General features: G+C 40.5%; 11 protein-coding genes and 1 non-coding gene across 12 annotated transcripts; 6 read left to right on the top strand and 6 right to left on the bottom strand.

Moving 5' to 3' along the window:
- Nucleotides 1–686: 686 nt before the first annotated feature.
- Nucleotides 687–1,628, top strand: J056_000131 (Leucine carboxyl methyltransferase 1; the record flags this gene model as incomplete). The annotated part of the gene is made up of 2 exons (XM_009267529.1): nt 687–1,334; nt 1,380–1,628. The coding sequence occupies 2 exons, from the start codon at nt 687–689 to the stop codon at nt 1,626–1,628; spliced, it is 897 nt and encodes a 298-aa protein (XP_009265804.1).
- A 22-nt stretch (nt 1,629–1,650) lies between these two features.
- Nucleotides 1,651–2,173, bottom strand: J056_000130 (uncharacterized protein; the record flags this gene model as incomplete). The annotated part of the gene is made up of 2 exons (XM_009267528.1): nt 1,651–1,785; nt 1,835–2,173. The coding sequence occupies 2 exons, from the start codon at nt 2,171–2,173 to the stop codon at nt 1,651–1,653; spliced, it is 474 nt and encodes a 157-aa protein (XP_009265803.1).
- Nucleotides 2,174–2,528: 355 nt separating this feature from the next.
- J056_000129 (mRNA cap guanine-N7 methyltransferase) lies at nt 2,529–6,495 on the bottom strand (the record flags this gene model as incomplete). Its single annotated transcript, XM_009267527.1, has 7 exons — nt 2,529–3,673; nt 3,723–3,778; nt 4,238–4,753; nt 4,801–4,916; nt 4,961–5,017; nt 5,392–5,551; nt 5,600–6,495. 7 exons carry the CDS (start codon nt 6,493–6,495, stop codon nt 2,529–2,531), a joined length of 2,946 nt encoding a protein of 981 aa, XP_009265802.1.
- A 781-nt stretch (nt 6,496–7,276) lies between these two features.
- J056_000128 (uncharacterized protein) lies at nt 7,277–8,604 on the top strand (the record flags this gene model as incomplete). Its single annotated transcript, XM_009267526.1, has 2 exons — nt 7,277–7,298; nt 7,364–8,604. The coding sequence occupies 2 exons, from the start codon at nt 7,277–7,279 to the stop codon at nt 8,602–8,604; spliced, it is 1,263 nt and encodes a 420-aa protein (XP_009265801.1).
- A 72-nt stretch (nt 8,605–8,676) lies between these two features.
- On the bottom strand, nt 8,677–9,850 carry J056_000127 (uncharacterized protein; the record flags this gene model as incomplete). Its single annotated transcript, XM_009267525.1, has 3 exons — nt 8,677–9,313; nt 9,362–9,555; nt 9,602–9,850. The coding sequence occupies 3 exons, from the start codon at nt 9,848–9,850 to the stop codon at nt 8,677–8,679; spliced, it is 1,080 nt and encodes a 359-aa protein (XP_009265800.1).
- Nucleotides 9,851–10,076: 226 nt separating this feature from the next.
- On the top strand, nt 10,077–12,023 carry J056_000126 (uncharacterized protein; the record flags this gene model as incomplete). The annotated part of the gene is made up of 2 exons (XM_009267524.1): nt 10,077–11,661; nt 11,707–12,023. The coding sequence occupies 2 exons, from the start codon at nt 10,077–10,079 to the stop codon at nt 12,021–12,023; spliced, it is 1,902 nt and encodes a 633-aa protein (XP_009265799.1).
- Nucleotides 12,024–12,161: 138 nt separating this feature from the next.
- J056_000125 (Ran GTPase-activating protein 1) lies at nt 12,162–13,447 on the bottom strand (the record flags this gene model as incomplete). Its single annotated transcript, XM_009267523.1, has 2 exons — nt 12,162–13,190; nt 13,241–13,447. The coding sequence occupies 2 exons, from the start codon at nt 13,445–13,447 to the stop codon at nt 12,162–12,164; spliced, it is 1,236 nt and encodes a 411-aa protein (XP_009265798.1).
- Nucleotides 13,448–13,503: 56 nt separating this feature from the next.
- J056_000124 (Tip elongation aberrant protein 1) lies at nt 13,504–17,641 on the bottom strand (the record flags this gene model as incomplete). Its single annotated transcript, XM_009267522.1, has 5 exons — nt 13,504–13,905; nt 13,950–15,335; nt 15,379–16,603; nt 16,657–16,762; nt 16,807–17,641. 5 exons carry the CDS (start codon nt 17,639–17,641, stop codon nt 13,504–13,506), a joined length of 3,954 nt encoding a protein of 1,317 aa, XP_009265797.1.
- An 86-nt stretch (nt 17,642–17,727) lies between these two features.
- J056_000123 (uncharacterized protein) lies at nt 17,728–18,617 on the top strand (the record flags this gene model as incomplete). The annotated part of the gene is made up of 2 exons (XM_009267521.1): nt 17,728–18,152; nt 18,197–18,617. 2 exons carry the CDS (start codon nt 17,728–17,730, stop codon nt 18,615–18,617), a joined length of 846 nt encoding a protein of 281 aa, XP_009265796.1.
- Nucleotides 18,618–19,556: 939 nt separating this feature from the next.
- On the top strand, nt 19,557–19,638 carry J056_004876. The gene has a single exon. It is a non-coding gene; the product is annotated as a tRNA-Phe (tRNA).
- A 1,036-nt stretch (nt 19,639–20,674) lies between these two features.
- J056_000122 (Zinc finger CCCH domain-containing protein 3) lies at nt 20,675–22,215 on the bottom strand (the record flags this gene model as incomplete). The annotated part of the gene is made up of 2 exons (XM_009267520.1): nt 20,675–22,119; nt 22,164–22,215. The coding sequence occupies 2 exons, from the start codon at nt 22,213–22,215 to the stop codon at nt 20,675–20,677; spliced, it is 1,497 nt and encodes a 498-aa protein (XP_009265795.1).
- A 35-nt stretch (nt 22,216–22,250) lies between these two features.
- Nucleotides 22,251–23,134, top strand: J056_000120 (uncharacterized protein; the record flags this gene model as incomplete). Its single annotated transcript, XM_009267518.1, has 2 exons — nt 22,251–22,285; nt 22,330–23,134. The coding sequence occupies 2 exons, from the start codon at nt 22,251–22,253 to the stop codon at nt 23,132–23,134; spliced, it is 840 nt and encodes a 279-aa protein (XP_009265793.1).
- Nucleotides 23,135–23,150: the final 16 nt, after the last annotated feature.

Here is a 23,150-nt window from a genome sequence, read left to right as displayed (position 1 = left end):
TAGTGACATTCCTGCTTTCGTTCAATGCCAGTGAAATAGATTCACCGATTTTCTTACAACATTCTTCAACCGTACTTAAACCAACCGTCGAACCCGGATGGAAATTAAGAAAAGGCAATCGAAGCTGTTCACATTTGTGTAATTCATCAATGAAGCACTGAAGCGATTTCTGCCTAGTATCATCATTGGGATTACCAAGGTTAATAAGATAATTGCCATGAGGCAAAATCAAGCTTCTATCGTAATTGTGTTCAATCAAAGTATTATTGAAGTGATCAATGTCATCTTGGGATAGAGGTTTCGACTTCCATTGTCTTTGGTTGCTCAAAAACAATGCAAATGCATTAGAACCGTTGATAGCCGCATTTATCACCGCCTTATATACCCCACCTGCTGCTGAACAATGTGAACCAATCTTATGCGATGTATCCAAACGTTGTACAAATTCGCAATTGTCTTTAACGTATTTTGGTATTCTGTACTTTGATTTGGACGGAGGCTTCGTAGAGTCAGACATAAACTTATTTGTGGCGCTGCCTTTTTGCCGTTTGCGTGGTGGTGAAATAGAAGGTGGTGGCGGTGACAAAGAGCTGTCAGAATTGTTTCCCATTATCACTTTTGGTCAATGAGGGTTTGGACTGAGGCATGCTTCTCACTGAACTATGACGAGTGATGATGCGACGAGGATGACGGATATGGATGCAATTCTAAGCAGGTTGTCAGCAATACAAAAGGGATATATTGAGGATCCCTACACTGAGCTTTTCGTTGGTCGGTTGAGTAGATCACAACAAGTACCTCGACCACCTGTCATAAACAGGGGAACGCATATAAGAACATACGCAATCGACAATGTTATCAACCAGTTCCTATCATCCACGTCGAGAGCTCAGATCATCAGCCTAGGATCTGGTTCTGACACCAGGTTTTGGAGGTATAGCGGTGATGATAGAATATTCAAGTACATTGAGGTTGATTTCGACGAATTGACATCGAGAAAGATTATGCATATACGTAAAAGTGATGTTTTGTCTAGCAAATTGGATGAAGATGTTGTCATAGAAGCAGGCGGATCAAGATTACTCAGTAACAGATACAAACTTCTACCAACTGATTTGAGGACAGCTGATCTGAATGCGTTGATCAATCCACACGTCAACCATGATATACCTACACTAGTTTTATGTGAATGCGTCTTAGTGTACATGCCACAAGATGCATCAAATAGGATATTGAGATGGCTTGGACAATCTTTCAATGATGTGTTAGTACTAGTCTATGAAATGACAGGCATTGATGATAAATTTGGGCAAACAATGCTAAGAAACTTGAAAGTAAGTAATTACTACACCTAGCTCAAATCTAATCGCTTTGCTTAGGCTAGAGGTGTGGAGTTACCAGGAGTGTCAACATACGACAAAGACAAGTACATCGAAGCAGGGTTAACAAAAAGCGATACCAGAGACTTGGAATACATACGTAATACTTTGGTGTCTACGAAAGAGAAAGAAAGGATATCGAAGTTGGAGATTCTTGACGAAATAGAAGAGCTATCGTTAATATTGCAACACTACTCGATTAGCTGGGGTATGAAATCTATTAACAACACGATTAATGTACACTTATAACTTATCGGATAACTCAAAAATCCTAATTCGTACCATTAGGAAGACTTATCACGTATTCGGGTGATACTGTCTGGAACGGGGCATCGTCGTCTTCGAATCGAAGTAGATACGTAGTTCTATTAGCGACAGTATCCGGTGGTTGAATGACTGTGGCTCTCTGTTGAACAAAGTTAATCAAACAAAGATATGTGTAGTGAACTACCAACATAGAATGATGTCGTGTCTGGGTATAAACCTAGAACGAGAGTGCTTGACTTAAAAGTGCTTTTCGAATGAACGGGTAAAGCAATGATGGATTTTAGGTCAGTCTGCCAAACTTGACCGGGGCCACCATCTTCAGAGGGCTCCACGTCTTGTACCTTGTATTGATTAATGTCACTATTTATCGACTGTATAATTTTAGCTAAAATCCATTGATCTTCTATAGAGTGATCAACCTTAGGTAACTTGAAAGCGACAGGATGAGTAGGCTCCAAGTAAATGCTTTTATATTTGTCTAAAGTTGAAAGAAGACTTGCAACATCTTCCGACTCTTTATCCAACATTGCTTTGAGCTGATTAGATTTTAGCTGATAATTTAATTTGATCTTCTTAAATTTGTCTAAACTGAAATTGTTATTTAAAGAAATGAGTTGATAAAATTTATTGAAATATTTGATCAGCTCGTTGATTTTTATCTTATTATCGTTTATCTCCGCAATTTTTTTATTTACTAGTGCCTCTATATCCATCGTGGGTGGAAGAGACAGATGTGAGCAAACAAGTTATATTTCTTTTATCGAATAAGGTTTGAATACAATACATTATAAAATTACAATAGCAACTGTTGCATTTTTATTTTGTGCGTTGGATTTTTAACTAATTGGTGCGTGTTGTGATATTTCATAGATATCTCGCCTCTCAAAATACTTTCTGTTCCTTTTGTTCGTTTAGGAGATTCAAGTTTAATCTGTCTAACTCCATTTTTGCTTGCACACCTCCGAGACCTAATGATTCTTCAAGGTTGTTTGGCGCACTGCCCATGGTCATATTCTGAAGTCTAATATTTTCTTCGTTAAAGTTCCTTGACTTAGATTTTGACCTAGATTTTGTTCTGATCCTTGCAGTTCTTCTAGCTTCTTGTAAGAATGCTCTTCTTGTATATAGAAACAATAAAACATCCATCCATCCAGAGCTTGATATAAATACACCTGACAGACATGCCAACCAGAACGGTGACCTCCAACCAGCCATTGAACCCATTTTCACAATCGATACCGGTGTAAGTAATATACCATAAACAAGTGGATAGATCAACAATGATCTAGCTTTTTTCTTGACTTTTGTACCGATGTAAAAAGCAGCTTCATCGTCATCGCTAATAGTGTTTGCGCTCGAATGAAGAGATGACGAGAATGATTGATTGCTGAAGAATCTTGACGTGTGTATATACACCGTTATATACATTATTGTAGACATGAATACTGAGCACCAGGAAGGGATGAAGTAAAACAATAGCTGCAATACATCATACCTTCCACTGATCCAGCACCAAGTTCCACCTGAATAATCATATAGTCTATTAGGATAAGCCACCGCAGTAGGACCAATTATGGGCAAGACAATCTGCAAAGTCCAGCATATGCCCATTATAGCTTTATTCACCCAATTTGGGGGTGAATGTCTAAAGTAAAGCAAACTAAATGTGTGATATGCAATGGCACCAGACCAGAAAGCATAGCCCAAATCGCCTATTTGCAATAAAGATCCTTGGGCATCGCATAGCGGACCTACTGATATGTATTGCGTGACAGTCCAGCGGAAACCGATGGTGAAGCCAACGCCATAGATAAAGTGGCTAATGAATAGACTAACCAGGTATATACCAGGTGCGCTGTTGATAAAGGAAGGTAACGATCCGGATACAGCAACAATGGGGTGTGGATGTCTTGCATCATAATTAAGTCTGGCGTGCCATATAATATAAGATAATAATCCGAAAGTGGACATTGCTGATAACAGACCTATTGCCGATACTACACCCAAACCAGCTTTCTCATGCTGAGCTGTAGCACGAATTGTCAAAGGGGATATTAAAAACGATTACAAACTCACGTTCAAAGTAGTCGTCCCAAGTCTCATCAACATTGTCAGGCGTCCAGTTAATCCGTCTGTTCATATAAGATTTCGTGAGATAAAAGTGCCGATGTAATTAAACCAATAATAAGTCAAGTTTAAAAAAGGCGTAATTTAAAATGTCAATCAAGTTTGTGTTATGCCCCTATAAACTGATTTTCATATACGTTGGCTGTTATCTTCAAAAGCGGAGGAGAGTAAGTAGTGGTGCCCTGACCCAGAAATACTATTTGTGGGGTAATAAATTCAATATATCAACAATTTGCATCTGTTTCAACACTCTGCTTGCGTTTGCCACAATTTGAAGCCTTGGAAGTTGGTTTTACCGCAAATGGAAGTTTATGTAAATATGAATAATCGCGCTAGATCACAAAAGCTAAACACTGACTACAAATCATTCCTTAAAATACCTATTATCACTACTCTCTCGGCCACCAAAAGCAAATCTTCTTTGGCGGATTGTCAGCAATAGACGGTGTTAATAATTCACCCACTTCAACTGATTGGAGGAAGCAATACTGAATCTGGATGACTTGACTGGATTAATTATATTGGCGTTACGACTGGTTTCAGTAATATCATCATCTAAACTAATGATATTCTTGTTTGAATCGATCGGAGGCATGAATGTTGGATGGATTTTCTTGTAAGATTTAGGCTCATTGTTGACTTTATTGGTATCATAGTCGGTGAGTGGTAAAGGTCTGATCATTTTGTTCACATGTGGGATTGTAAAGGAAGCCGTCCTTGATAACGAATTTGTAGATTTCTGAGTTGCGTGTTTCCCCTTACCAAAGTCCGTGATGTTTAACAAAGCACCTTTATTGATTATGTTGTCTTGAGGGTTGATATTTGCTGGATTGACAAAACCTGGTCGTAATTTCGGCACGTCTTTCTGGACACTTGTATTACCAATTATGGTTGACGAACTTTTTAAAGCATTGCAGTTGCTTTCGTTACTCGTTTCACCTTTTATTAACTTTATTTGCTGCTTTAGTGTTGCATTTTGTCTATGGAGGATTAATAAGAGGGGGCGATAGCGTCATAGCTATAATACTTTTTGAGACTGCTCAACGTTAACAGTTCTTTTGTTGCCCTCTCAATCAAGTCTCTTTGCTTTATAGTACGTGTCCTGTAGTATTCAACTAGATAAGCAGCTTGCTGAAATTGAAACTGAGACTACATTAGAAAGCGTGATTGATTATAAATCTACTTACGTTGACAACGTCGTTGCAAATACCAGTCAAAGTGCCTGGCGACTGAAAGTGAACATCCTATTAACGAGTAAGAGCTGTAACTGAAAACTCAAGCAAATTGCAGAGATCAAATTACCTCTCTATCAATTTCCTTAATTGCAGATAATTTTTGGTTACAGATTGGGCATGGCTCTCCAATTCTGCCTATAGATCAACCATCAACCAACGTTATCAAGATGACGAAAGAAAAAGAAAATTCACGTGAGCAACTATCGCAAAAAATATCACCACATTTTGAAGTATAAAAATTTGATTTTGAATCATTTAAAAGCATCTTGTGACAAACGGCACAATGGATGAAGTTAGTCATCGTTGTACGTGGTCAAGGAAAATAAATACAAAATTAATCAATTGTCCACCTTCTTAAATGCAAATGCAACGTAAATACCCACAGTACCCCATTCATCATCACTTAAAATAGGAGTACCGTAATCATCGATAATTTTAAGATGAGATGCTAGTCGTTGAAATTCAGTGACGTGTATTTGTTCATAAAATATTTCTTGGAATGGCTTGTATGCCAGTAATTCAAGACCGTAGCTTCTCGCTAGTCTGGGGTGAATTTAGATGAGCTGAAGGAATATTGAGAACAAGGCTTACTCTGTAAATATATCCCATTGAATCAAGTATTCAGGTGCGTCAACAGCGTCCTCTAAGTGAAAATTGTATTTTTGACCATAGAAATTGTTTTCATCGGGACGTTGATCGAACTTAATTCTGAATAGTGAATTACCAAATTCCATATTGTCATCACTATCAATATTACCAAGAGCTTCAATCAAAACACTTGCGTCAATGATAGTACCAATGAAAGAACCGCCTGGTTTTAAATGTTTAGTGACGTTTTCAAGTAGGCATCGTACGCTTTCTTCAGAATCGAAAGCATAGTGCATAGCGAATTGACAGCTGACAGCGTTAAATTGCTTATCTAAAGAATCTTTCGGTATAGCTTTATCTAGAGGTTCTTTGAAACAATCGAGAGTGTTAAAGTGAGTATTAAAGGATTTTTTACGCATATCGTTATATCTAGCTTGTGCTTGGTTTATAGAAACTTGAGCGATGTCTAAACCGACGTAATCGATAATGTTGCTCTTTGTCCACTTGTTTAGATCACCGCCCTTACCGCAGCCAATATCTAAAACTCTAGCAAGAGGAGGATGTTCAAATCTAGCAAATGAAGCTATTAAAACTGCCTTTATCCAATTATTAAAGTTCTTTAGATTGAAAATTGGTGACATTTTTCTGAGATCTTTACCATAATCGGGTCTGTCATTGTAATACTGAGTAACTTGATATTGATTTGCTTTGAATTTTTTGTTATTTGAGTTTAAATTTGTAGGATTTGGGACTGGCCTTTTTGAAGGACGGTAAGTTGATCGAAGAGGATTCAAGGGGTTTGAGTATACATCGTAGTCATGCTGAGATAATGGCGGGAGATTATAATCAGCGGATGGCTTATAAACAAGCTTCTCGGCGTCTCTAACGGCATCGAACATGAGTGAATATGAGTGATGGTGAGTAAAGAGAGACTAGATGAATGACATGGATTTGAAATAATTTAATAATTTTGAGTCTACACGCTTAAATTGTGGGAAAATTACATCTATAAACTCATCAAGAGTGCGTGCCTGTGAATCACCAGCTATCAGCGTGGAATCAATTTCAACGACTAAACCTTTAAACTTGTTGTTATTCAAAATCAAGTTACCAATTCTAATCAACCAATCATTTAAATTCAATTCAAATCCTTCAACCACAATTTGTTGAGATTTTAAAGTGAATTGCTTATCCTTCTGATAAAGCAACTGGAATTGTTTTGAGGATGTCTTGTTTGACAGATTTTCATTAAAGACTATTTCAATCTCCTCGCTTTTATTTATGTTAACAGTGTAAATCGTTGACTTGGACTGATTCAAGTAGCTGCGTATCTCCAAATGGTACTTCTGCTTAGCGTTGAACTGGATGTTTCATATTAGAATAATTCCATTGATACTCCCACTACACACATTAAACCTCGCTGTCAAATCATGTATAACACTTTCTAATGCTGTCGTTGGCTGACAGTCCTCCAAGTGCAATAAACTATTTAATATTCATAATTTATTACCAAAATTACCAATCAAATCTCACCATTTCATTCTATTTCTTTATCGGCTTTATATTTCCGAGTTGAATGACTCTCTCCGACCAACGATCACAGGCATGTTAAGAATCGGAAATCTGATTCAATCACGCAGTTACATTTCTCGTAACACCATACTTAATAATTTTATCAAGATGTCTATCCCTGCAACCCACTGTTAGTCTTCTCTATCCCTTATCATCGTCGGCTCACTATTCCGCCGTTAACAGTTTCAACCACAGCTATCTCAAGTAAGATTCAAGTACACAATCCCATTGTTGAACTTGATGGCGATGAGATGACTAGAGTTATTTGGTCTAAAATCCGTAATGAACTCATCTTACCTTACATGGATTTAAACATCAAATACTACGATCTTGGTATACTCAACAGAGACGCTACAAACGATCAAGTTACTGTCGATTCTGCTGAAGCTATCAAGCAATACAACGTTGGTATCAAGTGCGCAACTATCACCCCAGACGAAGCTAGAGTTGAAGAGTTCAATTTAAAGCATATGTGGAGATCTCCTAATGGCACTATTAGAAATATTATCGGTGGTACCGTTTTTAGAGAACCTATCATCCTCAAATCTGTTCCAAAGCCTATCCCCGGTTGGACCAAACCCATCGTAATCGGTAGACATGCCTTCGGTGATCAATACCGCTCAACTGATTTAATCGCCGACAAGCCGGGTAAATTAGAGTTGGTTTACACTCCTCAAGGTGGTCAACCTCAACAGCTTCACGTCTATGACTTTAAAGGTAGTGGTGTTGCTATGGCCATGTACAACACAGATGACTCTATTACCGGTTTCGCTCACTCTTCATTCCAAACAGCTTTAGCTAAGAAAATGCCTTTATATATGTCTACCAAAAACACCATTCTCAAAAAATACGATGGTAGATTTTTGGAAATTTTTGCTGATGTCTTCAACACTCATTACAAGAAACCATTCGAACAAGCTGGCATCACTTATGAACACAGATTAATCGATGACATGGTTGCACAAGCTATCAAATCCTCTGGTGGTTTCGTTTGGGCATGCAAGAACTACGATGGTGACGTTCAGTCTGATATCCTCGCACAAGGTTTCGGTAGCTTAGGTATGATGACCTCAGAGTTAATTACCAGTGATGGCAAAACTCTAGAAGCTGAAGCTGCTCATGGCACTGTCACTCGTCACTGGAGACAATATCAACAAGGTAAATCTACCTCAACTAACCCTGTAGCTTCCATATTCGCTTGGACTAGAGGCTTGTCTCATAGAGCAAAATTGGATAACAACTCTCAACTGAAAAACTTTGCTGAGAAATTGGAACAAATCTGCGTTGAGACTATCGATAAAGATGGTGTCGTCACTAAAGATTTAGCCGTGTCTATCCAAGGTGGCGCAAATAATCTTCGTGATGAACACTACGTAAATACTGATACTTTCCTCGAACACATCAAATCGAAACTGGAAAGCGCTATTTCAAACTAATCCTTCTTGATACTCTGTTTTTTTTTTTGTACGTTTTTATATAGATATTACAACAATAATATCCTGCTATTTTTATATGATTTGTGAATGTGCAATTAATTCAATGAGATCCTCTTTACTTCGTGTGTCTAAGCTTTTGCTATGATCAGGTACCTCTACTTGATCACCTACAATAAACTCCTCATCTTCGACAAGTAAATCAGGCCATATGCTACCATGCTCTAGAATTGGTATACATTCAATCTCCTTGACTTTCCCTTTAAGATTCATATGATTGAATGAAATTAATTCACATAATTGACCTGATTCCACTTGAACGACATAGTTACACGTTGTTACTTCATGTATTGAGATTATCCTTGGATTTAAAACACCTGGAGCGCAATAGTACTCAACTGCTGTACTTCTCGGCTCACCAGTCTTATCGCAAAATGTACCATTGCCCCATTCCTCAACCGCATACTTCTGAAAACCATCACCTAATATCTTCAATGTTGGATTTGCAGGTGTCTTGTCTACCTTGGTTATATCTTTAGTCACGTCTGCATTTGTGGACGCTTGAACCGGAGAACGTCCAAGGATGTAAGAAGGCACCTTGTCATCGAATTCCACCTTCCAACTCAATTCTTTACGATCATCTGAAAACAATGGCGTACGATTGGCGTGGAATTGCTTTATAGCGCCATTGAAGCAGACTCTATATGTCCACCTGAGAGGAATTATTAGATATAGTAAGCGTAAAACAACAACAACGTACCATTTTCCTGAAGTGAACAATGTACACTCCTCCCTAATGGTATCTAAAATCCTACAAACGTCTTGCACGCTAACTGTATGACTTTCAGGTGTGGCAGCCGGCTCCGATTCTTTATCAGAAGGAACGACGCAAATGAAGCTGTAGTCAGGGTATAATTGAAAGCGATGAGGGGTTGAATGTTCGAAGGGGTTGAGCTGAGTTGCATTTAGCCAAATGAAGTCACCACACCAGTCTACCCACTGGTATTACCGGCTCTCTCAAAGCGACATCAGCTATCTTTAATGGCTGACTAACGTCTAATGCGTAGGTATCTAAGTTTATTTCACCAGCTTTTAATATCTGATTGGCCTCGTCTGGGGTGACAAACGTTCTCCTTGCGAATTGAACGCTGTAGGAAGGAAGATGAGAAATAAAAGAATAAGGTGAAGTAGATGCTGTCAGATTAAGTGATATAGATATTACGAATGTTATTAAAATTGCTGGCCACATAAATCGGAATGCTCCAAGTTGATGACGGTGCAAGTGTGAGAGTATAATTGCTATAAAGTTTCTTCCCATTAGCATCCCGATTATCAAAGCAATTGAAATAACTCAAAATTCTTTATCTACGATGACGTTTGTGCCGCTATTTCACCGAGACTCTCAAATTTTTCAATTTTGTGTTTTAAGACGCATAAATTAATAACAATCTATAACTCAAACTATACACTGTAATATGTCAGATTCAATTCACAAACAGCAAAATTTACATGATTCAGATCCACATTCGTCCGCCGTGTTTGAAGAGGAAGATGAGTTCAACGACAATGACATTTTACATTCGCATCCGCACAATCTAGACCTCCCTAGTAAAGTCCGGCGTCGATCAAGTGTCCGCACAGGCAATCTGCCCTTCTCCGTAACTCCCTCCGCCACAGCCACCGGCAGTAGGAGATGGAGCCACACAACCAATGCTGCTTTAGAGGAAAAATCTATCGATAATCTTACAATTTTCCCTATGAACACACATCACGAACCGGCTATAAAAGAGGAAGCTGATAGCTCAGACACCGAGAGAGATTCTTCCGATAAGGACACTGTAGTCGAGACAGACTCTAAATCTTACAAAGAGGGCGCTGACACACCTCAATCTCTTTCAAGAAAGCCTACATTCTCCTCTCTTGATGAAGAATCAGATCATTCAAAACCAGAAAACTCACTCACTTCACCTCGAGGCGTAGCCATAATAATGACTTGTTGCGCAGCACAATTTTTTGACAACCAATGGGTTACTAGCGTTAACCTAGCTTTGCCTATGATGGCTTCCGATCTAGGCATAGAAGAGTCAAAGATGACTTGGCTGGTTGCTGCTTACACATTAACCTTCGGTGGTTTCTTACTACTTGCTGGTATGTGTGCAGACAGATACGGTCGTCGCAAGGTCTTTGTTGCCGGTATGCTTTGGATGTCTATCTTCACTGTCGCTGTCGGTGTTTCCAAAACAGGCATTCAAGCTATAATTTTCAGAGCATTGCAAGGTATTGGTGCAGCAAGCAGCGTTCCTTCCGCTATTGGCGTTCTTACCAATTACTTTGTCGGTAAGCAAAGATCAAAAGCAATGGCACTCTTTGGTGCTTCTGGTGCTGTTGGTTTCGTCGTTGGACTGGTTTTATCTGGTTTACTGAGTGGTACTATCGGCTGGCGGTATCTTTTCTACATTCTCACACCAGTTCTCGTGTCCATAGCTATTGGTGGTTTCTTTTTCTTCCCCAAAGACGTTATACACAAGGATCAACGTCCAAAGTTGGACATTATAGGATCATTCACCGGTACATCCGCCATGGTTTTACTCGTCTTTGCCTTAACTCAGTCAGAATCCAGCGGCTGGAAAACTCCAATGATCATCGTCCCGCTGATACTAGCATTCGTATTGCTTGGCGCTTTTCACTTTGTTGAGAAGAAGGTATCATCACCCATACTCCCGCCATACTTATGGAAACAGCCTTCATTTGCCGGTATCTTTGCTGCTGGTTTCTTCCTCTATTGCGCATGGGCGTCTCAGATTTACTATCAAACGCTCGTTGCACAGGAGGTTGTCGGTCTCAGCCCCCTTATCACAGGTATTTCTTTTGTACCTATGGGAGCAGTGGGTATTATTTTCAGTCTGACTGTTGGTCCGATCGTAGAGAGGTTCCCTATCAAGCCTGTTCTAATTCTGGGATACATGTGCTTGGTCGCAGCACCATATCCGGCAGCCTTCACCCCAGTCGGAGGTAGCTTTTGGGCATATGTCTTACCTACTGCAATTGTTGGCATTATCGGTAAGTGTTGTGGATTGGAAGAATCGCTTTTAACGCATTTGATAGGTACAAGCTACGCCCACAATATTGGTACAATTTCCTTAGTTGCCAGTGTACCTCCACAAGCAAAGTCGCTGGCCGGCGGCCTCATCAACACAGCATTTCAAATTGGCTCAAGTGTCGGGTTGTCGTTGACGTCGATTACAAATCAAAAGGTCAAAGATCTTCAACCTAAAGACATCAGATACACAACAGAAGGTACCATGAAAGGATACCAAGCTGCACTGTTCTTATGCTCAGGTTTTGCATTCCTCAGTTTGGTTTTAACATCAATTTTCACTAAAGGTGGACAAAAAGCCGATGCCGGTATGATTGCTCACTAAAATGAACTCAATTATATAGATGAATTTTTAATCTTCACTTTACTGTTCCTGATTTAATAAACACTTTCCATCTAGACACGCATTTCACGCCTTTGTACTAAAATAGATTCTGGATATATAAAATATGCAATTAACAGATCACTTTATCTTAGTTCCTGCAAGTTGATCAGTGAGATCATCGAGATCATTTTCCTTTTGTGTTGATGTAGCGGTGGTATTGTCTGCTGCTTTCTTATCATCTTTTACCTTTCCATCCACAGCGTCATCCGCTTCTTCAACGTCAGAATCCTCGCCTTCGCTTTCCTCTTCAAGATCATCTTCCTCGTACTCCTCCATCTCATCTAATTCATCGAGGGCATCGCCGTGATCGTGCTTCGAGAGGGCTTCTCTAATGCTTTCAATAACATCTTCATCAGGATCAGCTCTGTTTCCGTTGATTTCAAGGGTAGTGAGCTTGTGACCATAGTCGCTGACATACTTTGAAAGCGGTGTGAGAGCGCGTTCATCCCATTCGTTAAATTGAAGTCTGAGTGTTTTCAATTCCTTCAATACACCTGCGGCCAATGTCCTTGCAATCTCGATACCACCACGTCCACCAGTAAGACAGTCGCTGATGTTAATCACTTCCAACCCACTCCAGCTCTTGATAGCGTTTGAGAATGCAATAGAACCGTTTTTGGTCATTGTGTTGTCTTGTAAGTCTAACTCTTTTAATCCAGCACAGCTTGTTAAGCCAGTAAGAATGGCGGTGATACCTTCAGGTCTGATACCATTCTGAGGCATCTTCACAACTTGTAACGTATTCTGGTGGAGCGAGTACGCCTCTGCCCAGCTATCAGAGCTGCCATTCTCTAATCTGTTTCTACCACAAATCACAACTCTCAATTTAGACCCTTGCGGGTGAGAGGCGAGGGTTTTGAGAGCACCAGAAACGATTTTACCACCTTCAATACCCAAACCGTTGTTATTAAGCTTCAATACTTGCAAGCTGGGGTGACTTGAAAGTAAATTTACCATTGGTTCTGCAGATCTACCACCAAAAGCGTTATCAGACAAGTTGACTTCTTCAAGAGCTGGACAATCTAAAAGGCTGTCACAAATGCTTTTCAAAGCTTGAGGTATTTCTGTGATCAGTCTACCGGTGAAGATATCACTCAAGTCAGCAATCTATTCACTTCACTGTGAGCTTATCCTGGAGCTATAGCTAGACTACACACCCTCAATGATTTTAACTTTTTCAACGTTTCAGATAGAGCAAGTGCCGCTTCGACACCAATAGTGTTTCCGCTGAAATGCACGTCCTCGACATCGAGCTGCTTATTGAGATCTTTAAGGATTGGATCTATATCATCCTTGCTATTCAGCTTAAGGTTTTTGTTCGCGACTGAGAACGATTTGCTCGTAAATTCCGACGTCGTAGCCATTGTCAAAGTTAAAGAAGTCAAAATATTACAATTTATATGAAATTGGAAATATACACTTAGTTGTTATAAGACTTTAATAAGTCTTCATCTTCATAATTATCTGGGATCGTATCTAGTAGCGTTTGTACACGCTGGCTTAGACTTTCGTTCTTCTCAATCAGCTCTTTGTTCTCTTTTAGAAGCTTTGAAGCATTTTGATTCTTTGATGCCATTGACACTCTCTTTATCTCCCTCTGATGCGCTTCAATCATGCCCTCTCTATCCTTGATAACAGCTTCCAAATCCTTTACTTTATCATTTGCTTCTCTTCTTTGTCTTTCGAGATCATCTTTCAATGTCGAATAATCTCTCCTTAATGAGTCAGTAGAGCCTCTCTTTATTTCTCTTTCTAATTGTTGGTTGCTCTCTCTTGCTTTGATGAGTTCTTGCTTGAGTCGGTAGACAAATTTCTCGGTCCCCTGTCGTATTGTTAGATACTGTTAGCTTTAACACGTTAACATACTTTAACATAGTCAACAGCTTGTCTGTAATCCTTCTCCAGAGTTTCGATTCTTGCTTTAGCTTCCGAATGGTCATCTTCAGAGACACTTCTTTCCTTTACAAGTTTAAGATCATTCACTAGAGCTGTCATCTCTTCAATCTTGCTCTCTAGTTTATTTTTCTCTTCCAGGAGCTTCTGATGCTTCTTTTCAAGTTCCTGATTCAGAGCGAGTTGCCTTTCGTTTTTTTCATTCACTTCCTCATCCTTCTTGCCATCGTCTTCTTCCACGTATGACTTTAGTACACTCAATTCAATTTGTGTCTCGGAAAGGAGTCGCTCCTTTGATTCCAACTCCTCCCGCAGAATCTTGCTTGAGTTGTACGTTTCATTGTGGTCATGTAGCTTAGCGTTAAGCTGTACGTGGAGTGCTGATACCTGAGATGACACTTCTCTCAATTGACCTTGCAATTCTAAGCATTTTTTATTCTGTAATGCCAGTTCACCGTGTGTTTCATCAACCTTGGCTCCTGCAGCTTCCAATAAGCTTCTCAAAACACCAGACTCTTGTTCCATAGCAAGGTACTTGTCATGTGGAATAAACATGGTCGATTGTCTCTTGTCTGATGAAGCATCCGTATCAAGATCTCTAGATTCACTCGAAGAGCCAAGGAAACGAGACAATCCTTCGTTTACGAGACCCTTGTACTTATCTGACTCTTCTTTGACACTGAATAGACTGGCTTTGGCTTCTTCAAGCTCTTTGTTCTTGTTATCAAGATTTCGTGTGTGTGTGTCGGACTCAAGCTGCAATTCTCTCATTGCCTTGTCTCTGACATTAAGTTCAACAACTAAATCTTCATAACGTTTCTCTATCTCTTTTGAGCGAGCCTCCGTTGAATCCAAAGCCTCTCTTAGCAAAGATAATGTTGATCTATGTTCATCCCTTGATTTTTGTGCTTCTTCTACTTGACATGCCTTCGCAATAGACGCAGAGTTTGACATTTGATGGTCACGAAGAGATGTTTCAGCAACATGCAATTTTCTTTGTAGCTCATGCATCTCTTCCATTATTGTCAAATGAGAACTTTCAGCGGTATCTGCTCTCTTTACCGCATTATTGAGATCATCCGTGTACAGCTCATTTACATCTTTAGATGACTGGAGTTGATTTTCGAGATCGTTGTACTTTCGTTCAAGATCGCCGTGTTTAGATAATATTTCCATCAACTTGGTTTCTGTGGACTTCATCTTATCTTTGTCTAACTGTTCCAATTCACCGACATTACCACTTTCATGAGCATGTAACTTTGCCTTTAGGAATGCGGCTTCATGTAATATAGTCATATGCGCTCGTTCGCTCTCCTCTCGGCGACAATTAATTTGCGAGCTTTGAGCGCTAATAGTTGACTAAAGAATTTGAGCTGATTAATGCTCAACAAGTGAAACTCACATGTGCTTTGGAGAGCTCTTGCTTCATGTGCATCAGAGCATCTACAATCTTCTTCTTGTCCGCAGCATGCTGGTCACCTTCTGTCTCTCCAAGGTTATCCAAATTGATATCCTCTCCAGGTGGAACGATGTAACCGTTTCTAACCGCAGCTTCCAACGCAACCCTCATCCATTGATCGCGCTTTCTAAGCGCATTTAGTTCTCTTAGCTCGTCATATGTAGGTTGATCAATCTTAGTAGGTTGTTTCTCAGTTGCGGAATTGCGTACTTCATCAGAATAGTAGAAGGCATCTTGTGGTGGTTTTTCCAACGAATGTGAAGGACTTAATGATCTTGTCTGTCCTTCCTGCTTTCCAATTTGGTTTAGTGATGTCATGTGCGGCGATTGACGCATCTTTTCTAGAGAAACTTGATTACGAATCTCTTTCAAGTTACCTGGTCTGGTTGAAGAACGAGGTGATTCAACGACAGGAGACATGTTCGTTACACCGAAATTGTTATCATCGGCTCTTCGTGGTCTTTGGGGTATGTTCCTGGTTGCTATAGCTGGAATTGATTGATTAGATGTTTTAGTAACGCCTGTAGGTGATAAAGGTGATGTCACTTTTTCTAATCCGTCGCTATTTGGAATGTTATTGTAAAGTGACGGTACTATAGCGTATTGAGAATCCTTTGATTGTTGGGATTGAAGACTGTTGTTGGCGGTATGTGTGTATTTTTGATTTTGTTGGGGTAACTGTTGCTGTTGGATTTGAGGAGATTCAGAAAGTTTTGGAGTTGGTGTACGCGATACACCATTAGCATTGTCATCCGATTTGGGGTAATTGATGCGTGGATGTCTAAGAACATGAACAATACTTGGATCATCGCCGCCAACGTTAGTGGCGCCTGGTTCAGGTGCATTGAAAGCTTCGCCTCCAAAGACAAAAACAGATTCACCTGAAGTTGACATTGTTTGGCCAGAACGTCCATTAGGAGATGGACCCATAGATTGGAATGCAAACCATCTTCTTTTGGGGATGTTAAAACCAGCTAAATCCCCGAGATCTTTTCCATCGGTACCTCTACCACCAAAGATGTACATGACGTCCTTGACTATTGTGGCTGAATGACCTTCTCTGGGAACTGGGTGGTATCCTATGCAGCTGAGCTCCGACCACTGGCTGTTTGAGTTATCAAACATCCAGACATCATTGTAGTGATATTGACCATCTGTTCCACCAAAGCTGAATAGAATTAGATATGTACGTGTGTACGTGATTAATAGTATTAAACTCACATATAGATTTTGTCATGGTATGTGACTGAGATATGACCAGTGCGCTTTGGTGGTGGGTCATTGGCAGGCTCAAGGAACTCCCAAAAGCAAGGACCAGGCATAGAGACTAGATTAGTTAGCCTATTGTAGATCAAACTAATTGAGACTCACGCTGGTTGAGATTAAAAGTAGCAATGTCAGAGAAAAAGTCCCCATTGACTTGACCACCATGAATATATAGCTTGTCGCCAATGACGCCCATAGAGTGTCCGTAACGACCAACAGGGGAGCCACCAGTGATAGAAACACGCAGCCAAAAGCGATTATTAGTGTCGAAAGCGTACAAGTTGTTATCTTGAGACGGGCTTGCGGCACCAATTGGATCAGCGTTTAAAGTGTCACCACCCCAAACAACAAACCAATTATTCCACATGATACTTCTGTGACCAACTCTTGGTGGAGGAAGCTCGCCGTTGGTATGCACCCAATGAGCTCTGATTGGATTAGCATTTGGATAGTGAGCGCCCTCAGTTTCGAGCATCCAAAGGTCGTTCATGGCAGAGTCTGCAACTAAGCCACCGAAAACGTATATATGACCACGCTGATTAGCAACCGTGTTAGCGGAGTGACCGTAGCGAGGAAATGGAGGAGGGTAAATGAGGGAAGGAGCTTGAGTGAGAGTTTTCATAGGCACGGTAATCCATGGGTAACGATCTGGGTTGTGAGATTTGGGCGTGTAGGATCGTGAAGGTATACGCGACTGAGGCTGAGAAGGAGGTTGTAGTTGAGATTGAGATTGATTTGAGGTTTGCCTCACAGGAATTCTGCCTCCAATGCCGGCATTAGGAGGTGGGCTAGCGTGATTTGATTGTAAAGTACCGAGTTGCTGCTGCTGAGCTTGCTGGGATTGCTTTGGTCGCGCAGATTGAGGAAGAGATGAGTTTCTTACTTTCTCATTTGAGTTAGAATTCTGATGCTGTTGCTTTAATTTCCCAAAGATGCTCATTTCACGTCCAGCGTTTTCGATTTGAGATGGTTGTTAGAGCCAAATCATCTTCAGCGTCAACGTTCACGACTTAAAAAATTGGATAAATGCCTCGTAGGATACAGACTGAGGTACACACAAGCGTTTCAAGGCTTCTAAAGGGCGATTATATACAACAACAGCCTGCGTGGTTCGGCCCTGTCCTCAGAAATCTTCCTTCGCTTCCACCGATCCACTCAAGGGTACAGAGGGACGATATTCATAAACAAGACAAACCTTTTGTCAGTGGCTCCAGAAACACTTCCAAGAAAAAGCTTCCTAATTGGCGACAAGACAAGAGACCTGCGAATATCGTCTACCCGGTTGACAAGATTAGACGGCAATTCTATGAGGACTTTCCTTTCGAAACGTTGAGGCCGCAAAGTCTGACTGAAGGTTGGCAAGTTGGTGAAGATAGGTATGAAAATATCATCCATACTCTTAATGGTTGGACTACGCTTAAGCAACTCACTATCAACCCAAACCCCGAAGAGTACGTCTTCTTATATACACTTGTTCCCTCTAACACCCCCTTAGTGCGATCAAGTTCTGTATGAACCTTCATAACTCTCAGAATATGTCACTCTCTTTGGCTTATATCCACGCAACAAATCAATTCTCAGCCCTTAGAGCTGAGCTTGAGGCTCAAACGCAAGCTGCAATCGACGAAGCCAGCGCGTACGGCGCATTGTTCGCACCAACAGAGCTCGAAAGAGGTTACGAGTTAGAAGAAACTTTCTTAAACCAACGCCTGAACATCTCATCATCTGCTCCAAATGGTGCTAGCCAAGAACCATCACAAGGTCTTATCAAGCTATCTGGTAAAGATGCTTCGAAACTGATTCCAAACATAAGTATGCCTCATCAAGCTGCACAGCGTGTGGGCTATGAACAAGGTCGAGCCTACAGAGACGCTCAGAATTCACCTGTTGAGGACCATCTTGTACAAAAGGCTTAATAGATTTCTTTGCTAAATAGGAAAGTTCCATTGAATGATTCACTTTATTATTATATCGCTTAAAGTTCACTCTATGGCAGTAGTAGTAGTAAAAATCAAATATCTTCAAAGCGAAACAAAACCATCTATACTTTCTAGGTTGGTGTTATGCATTCCTGTGACTCTGATTTGAAAGTATAGCGTTTCTCGACCATTGTCACAGTATGTTTGGATTATCTCAGCCTTTGGCGGAGGCTGGGCCAAGAATTTAGGACTAATTGAGATTTCGTGCGGAAGTTAAGGCTTGAAACTACTCTAGACCCTTATGGCCAAAATAGCCTCAACGTTAACATGGTATAAACCTGAGAAATTACATTCGATTGAGGGGCTCCTTCAATGAAAAGAACCCCACCCAATTGCTTGAAATTGGTGGATTAAGCATTACTATGAATATACCTGCTTCAAGGTCCACTGCAAGAAGTATAAAGGCGTATATCGAGATGTCGTAGGATTACAAAGGCTTTGTTGTAATGAAAATAAGCTGCTGACATGCATATGTGCTAAATATTACATAGCGATCCAGTGCTCGCCTCGGCACATGAGATTAGCCGATCCCGCTTTATAAAGATAATTTTATTTATTGACAGAGCGTTAGATAAGTCGTATGAGGATGTGGTCCTCCCCGCCCAGGTCGGACAGCAGGCGTGACGCAGGAACATGGAGAACAATGGGTTTAGTGAGAACCATGAGAAAACCCCCAAAATCTAAACGATTTAAACGATTCCTTTTTACTCTTATACATTTAGACTTAGTTAATGATAATGATATTTGATTATTTGTTGAGACGATACATGTTTGAACTGCGTCCATTACTAATTCTTTTTTTCTTTACTTTACTTAATCTCAGCGCCTTGCTCTCAGTTAAGGTTATATGTTACAAAGATCTGCACGCTGATATAAGTCGATGTAGCTCAATTGGCGAGAGCGTACGACTGAAGCTAATGCATTCGTAAGGTTGGGCGTTCGATTCGCCCCATCGACATTTTTGTTCGAAAACAGAATCCTATGATTAAGTTTTAGTAGTTTGGCTTTGATTCAACTGTATTCCTCCGTTGTACAGCTTAACACAAAAGAATGGCGTTCTCAATGACGTATTCGATGTAGCACTGTAACTACTGCAAACTTGAGAAATATAGTAATTATTTATCTGAGTGCTTGTGGTTTTAATAAGTTAGAAAGACTTGCTTCCATCAGTGAAGCTCGTCGATCCACCGTATATTTCCCATAGCGTGCTCCGGAGCGAAGTCGAATTACAACTTCCGAACAGCCTACAGGGCGCAAGTGGAGGCTCAGTAATAACGTTATTCTCGCGACATTTGTAGAGCTCAATCAGGGCACTTATGGAGCTTTCCTTTCGAGATCATCAAAACTCGTAAAGCATCATTGGAGATGAGATAGGTGATAGTCAAGAAATTCAACTCTGTCGATATTGAGCCGAGGGGTAATATGAGAATGTATTTGAGATACTGAAAATGCTATAAAAACGACAATTTTACTAAATTGTACAAAGTATCATCAGTAAATGGTATCCTTGCGTTCGTCTAATCTTTATTGGACCATTTGCAGGGTGGCTTGAGCAGCTTTAACTCAATGTAGTGCTTTATACTGCTTCAATCCTTTGACAGTGCTACAGGGAACGTATTTAAAGTGCCCTGTCGATCCATAAACACATCCTGAAGTCATCAGATATATAAAGACAAATCCCAGTTTGGGAGTATCTGGGTGCAACGGGAGAAATAAGAAAAGAAACACTTCCGAGCGCTCGGCAATTTATTGAGTGCGTGTATTAACATCCTTTGTTCATCCATTACAAAGCATTTGTGACTTAGCGGTAGGACAACGAAGGCGAGGAATGGCCTAATGAATCAGTGAAACTAAAAGCACAAGAAGCAACAAACAACCGGATAGATAGTCGAGATGACTGGGATATCGATATACGTGGTTTGTGTGTACAATCTTAGTGATCAACGCATACTAACGGCTAAAACGCACGTACTGTATGAATTTATACATAACAACTAATACAGTGGGATTGACTCATTATTGAGATCAAAATCATCCGAGTTAACAGACTCTTGATCACTATCGTCACTATCGCCTGAAGAAACTGAGGAACCTACCTCGCTATCATCAAAAGTAACAAAGTCAGATTGCTGAGTAAGGTGATCAGTACTGGATTTTCTTCTCTTGAATTTTTTCCTTGGTGCATCATGATCTGATGTCCTTTGTTCAGTATCATCATCAGCACCAGCATTCACCTCTTTACGCTTGGCTGAATAGCTTTCTTCAATATCACCAGCCTTATTAGCTTCAGATTTGAGTATGTGAGGCAGTTTGCATGAAGGGTTCTTGCAGTCACCATTTTCTGAGTAATCAGGACATTCGCGAACATGTCTATTGTCGCAGTCTGCACCTTTATCGCAATACCCTAATACAGCAAAATCACGACAGACAGGTGCGTCTTTACTGAGGTGGACATGAGAGAAGATGCACTTATCACCTGCTCTACATCCATTAGGTGATTCAAAGTGAGAACAATGAGGCATGTTGTGTGGAGATGGACTATGAGATAGCGGACATGTACTATCACTGTTCCTGCATCTCTTCCTCAGAAAGTGAGGACATACTGAAGTCTTTGCGCTATCGTGAAGATATGGACAATGTAGAACTTTGGAGCATCTTCCAGACTTTGTGAAAGTAGGACATCTTTTTCTACCGAAAGACAACTTCTGTTCCTCTGACAAGCTCTCTTTTTTGTGTGGAGGTTTGCGATTGAGTGTAGCGAGATTACGGGATTTCTGTACGGTGCCAAGCATACTAGTCATTTTATCAAGCCTTTGTTGCTTTGCTTTGATTAAATCATCGGAGCGTCTCTTTGCGAACACATCCCTAACTAAGTTGCCTGATTTTGTTCTAACATAGTTAGTGCCGTCGATGGTCATTTTCTTAGGGGTATTGCTAGCGGTTTCAACGAGATTTTCACGAGGGTTGTGTGAAGGATCGTCGTCGAAAGAAAGCAAATCGTCTTTATTGACTTTGACAAGTTTAGCACCGGAATCGTCGAATTGGAAAGGAACGTTGTCGATGATGATATGTCTACGACCGTCCTTTGTGATGGATTGATGTTGTTTGGATGTTTTCGCGAGTTTCGACCTTTTACCAGCTTTCTTTGCAGCTTTTTGAGATTGCTTTGTAGCATATAAGGACTTAGACTTTTCAAGGGAATTGGAGGAGACTAGAGACATGTTTGCAGATTTCCTAGAGATCCAGGAGGGGGGTTGAGAGGGATCTGCGGGGTTTGTGTTAGTGTTAGTGAGGGACATATTCATGTGGCGTGGAGGGCGAGGTTTGTGGTTGAAACGATGAGAAGAGGATGTGTGGGAGTAGGAGAGGGAGGGTTTGTGTTGTTGTTGCTGCTGTGGCTGCTGCTGCCCTTGTTTCGTTGCTGCCTGGGATAACACAGCTATAATATTAAGCGAGAATAAAAGTAAAAAATCCTGGACTAACAATCCAATTCCGCTATCCTCGACTGTAAATTGATTCTAATATTTGAGCTCATGGAAGTGTGATGATAACCGTTGAATATTAACATCCATGGTCCAGCAACTAACTTCGGTGCAATCTCTTCTGTAGGAGTTAAATCGAAATAAAAAATAAAGTTAATTCCATCCAGCTCTCTCCCTTCGAATGACCATCCTCAATGGTACTCTACAGGTCCATCCACTTGCTCGGTGATACTCAGAAATCAAGTTGCAGATAATCAGCATATACCTTCGAACTCTATTGGGAACCGCGGTAGAAAACTTTCACTCACCAGTAACCTCTCCAGGAAAGGTAAAATATCTAAATGGAATCCCAATTCTCGTTCTTTAGAGCTCGATAGGTTACATAGAGATCAGATTAAGAAGCGTCTGTCTCGCTTTATCCCTGACGATATTGAACTCGAGTTTGATAGTGATGATAGTGATAGCGATGCTGTCTCCATCGATATCGACCAGCCTTCCTCTTCAAGTATCATTCCTCAACCTCAAAAGCTCCTTGACGCTGTTCAATCAAATCACATCAAAGATTCCATTTCCTGTCCGAAACTCTCAAAATTTGAATCATCTGCTGCAAACGTCGTCGAAAATGAAAAGGAGGTTACTAAATCTATAAATCGAGCCCTTTCTAACTTATACGACTCTCCAAACTCTTCAACCCGCATAAATAACCTCTTTATCTCAGATACTGGTGTTGATTTACCCACTAACAACGATAATCATATCCAAGACATTCACCTTTCTGTCGATCAGCAAAAGCTTCAGACCCAAAGACACATTGAATCCCTCCATGACGCTTTATCTGACAGTCGCGAATACATTGAACGTATGAATGAACTTAGATCTATCATATCAGAGACTAACAGGATCAAGAAATCCGTCTGGAACGGTTTAAGGGAATCCGTTTACCTAAGTTTGGGAGGTGATCTTCCCCCATAGTCCTAATCCCATCTAC

The sequence above is a fragment of the Wallemia ichthyophaga genome (assembly GCF_000400465.1).
Source record: "Wallemia ichthyophaga EXF-994 unplaced genomic scaffold scaffold1, whole genome shotgun sequence".
Classification (NCBI taxonomy): Eukaryota; Fungi; Basidiomycota; class Wallemiomycetes; order Wallemiales; family Wallemiaceae; genus Wallemia; species Wallemia ichthyophaga.
Note: the sequence above shows the minus strand (reverse complement) of the source record. Positions and strands in the feature narration are given on the sequence as shown.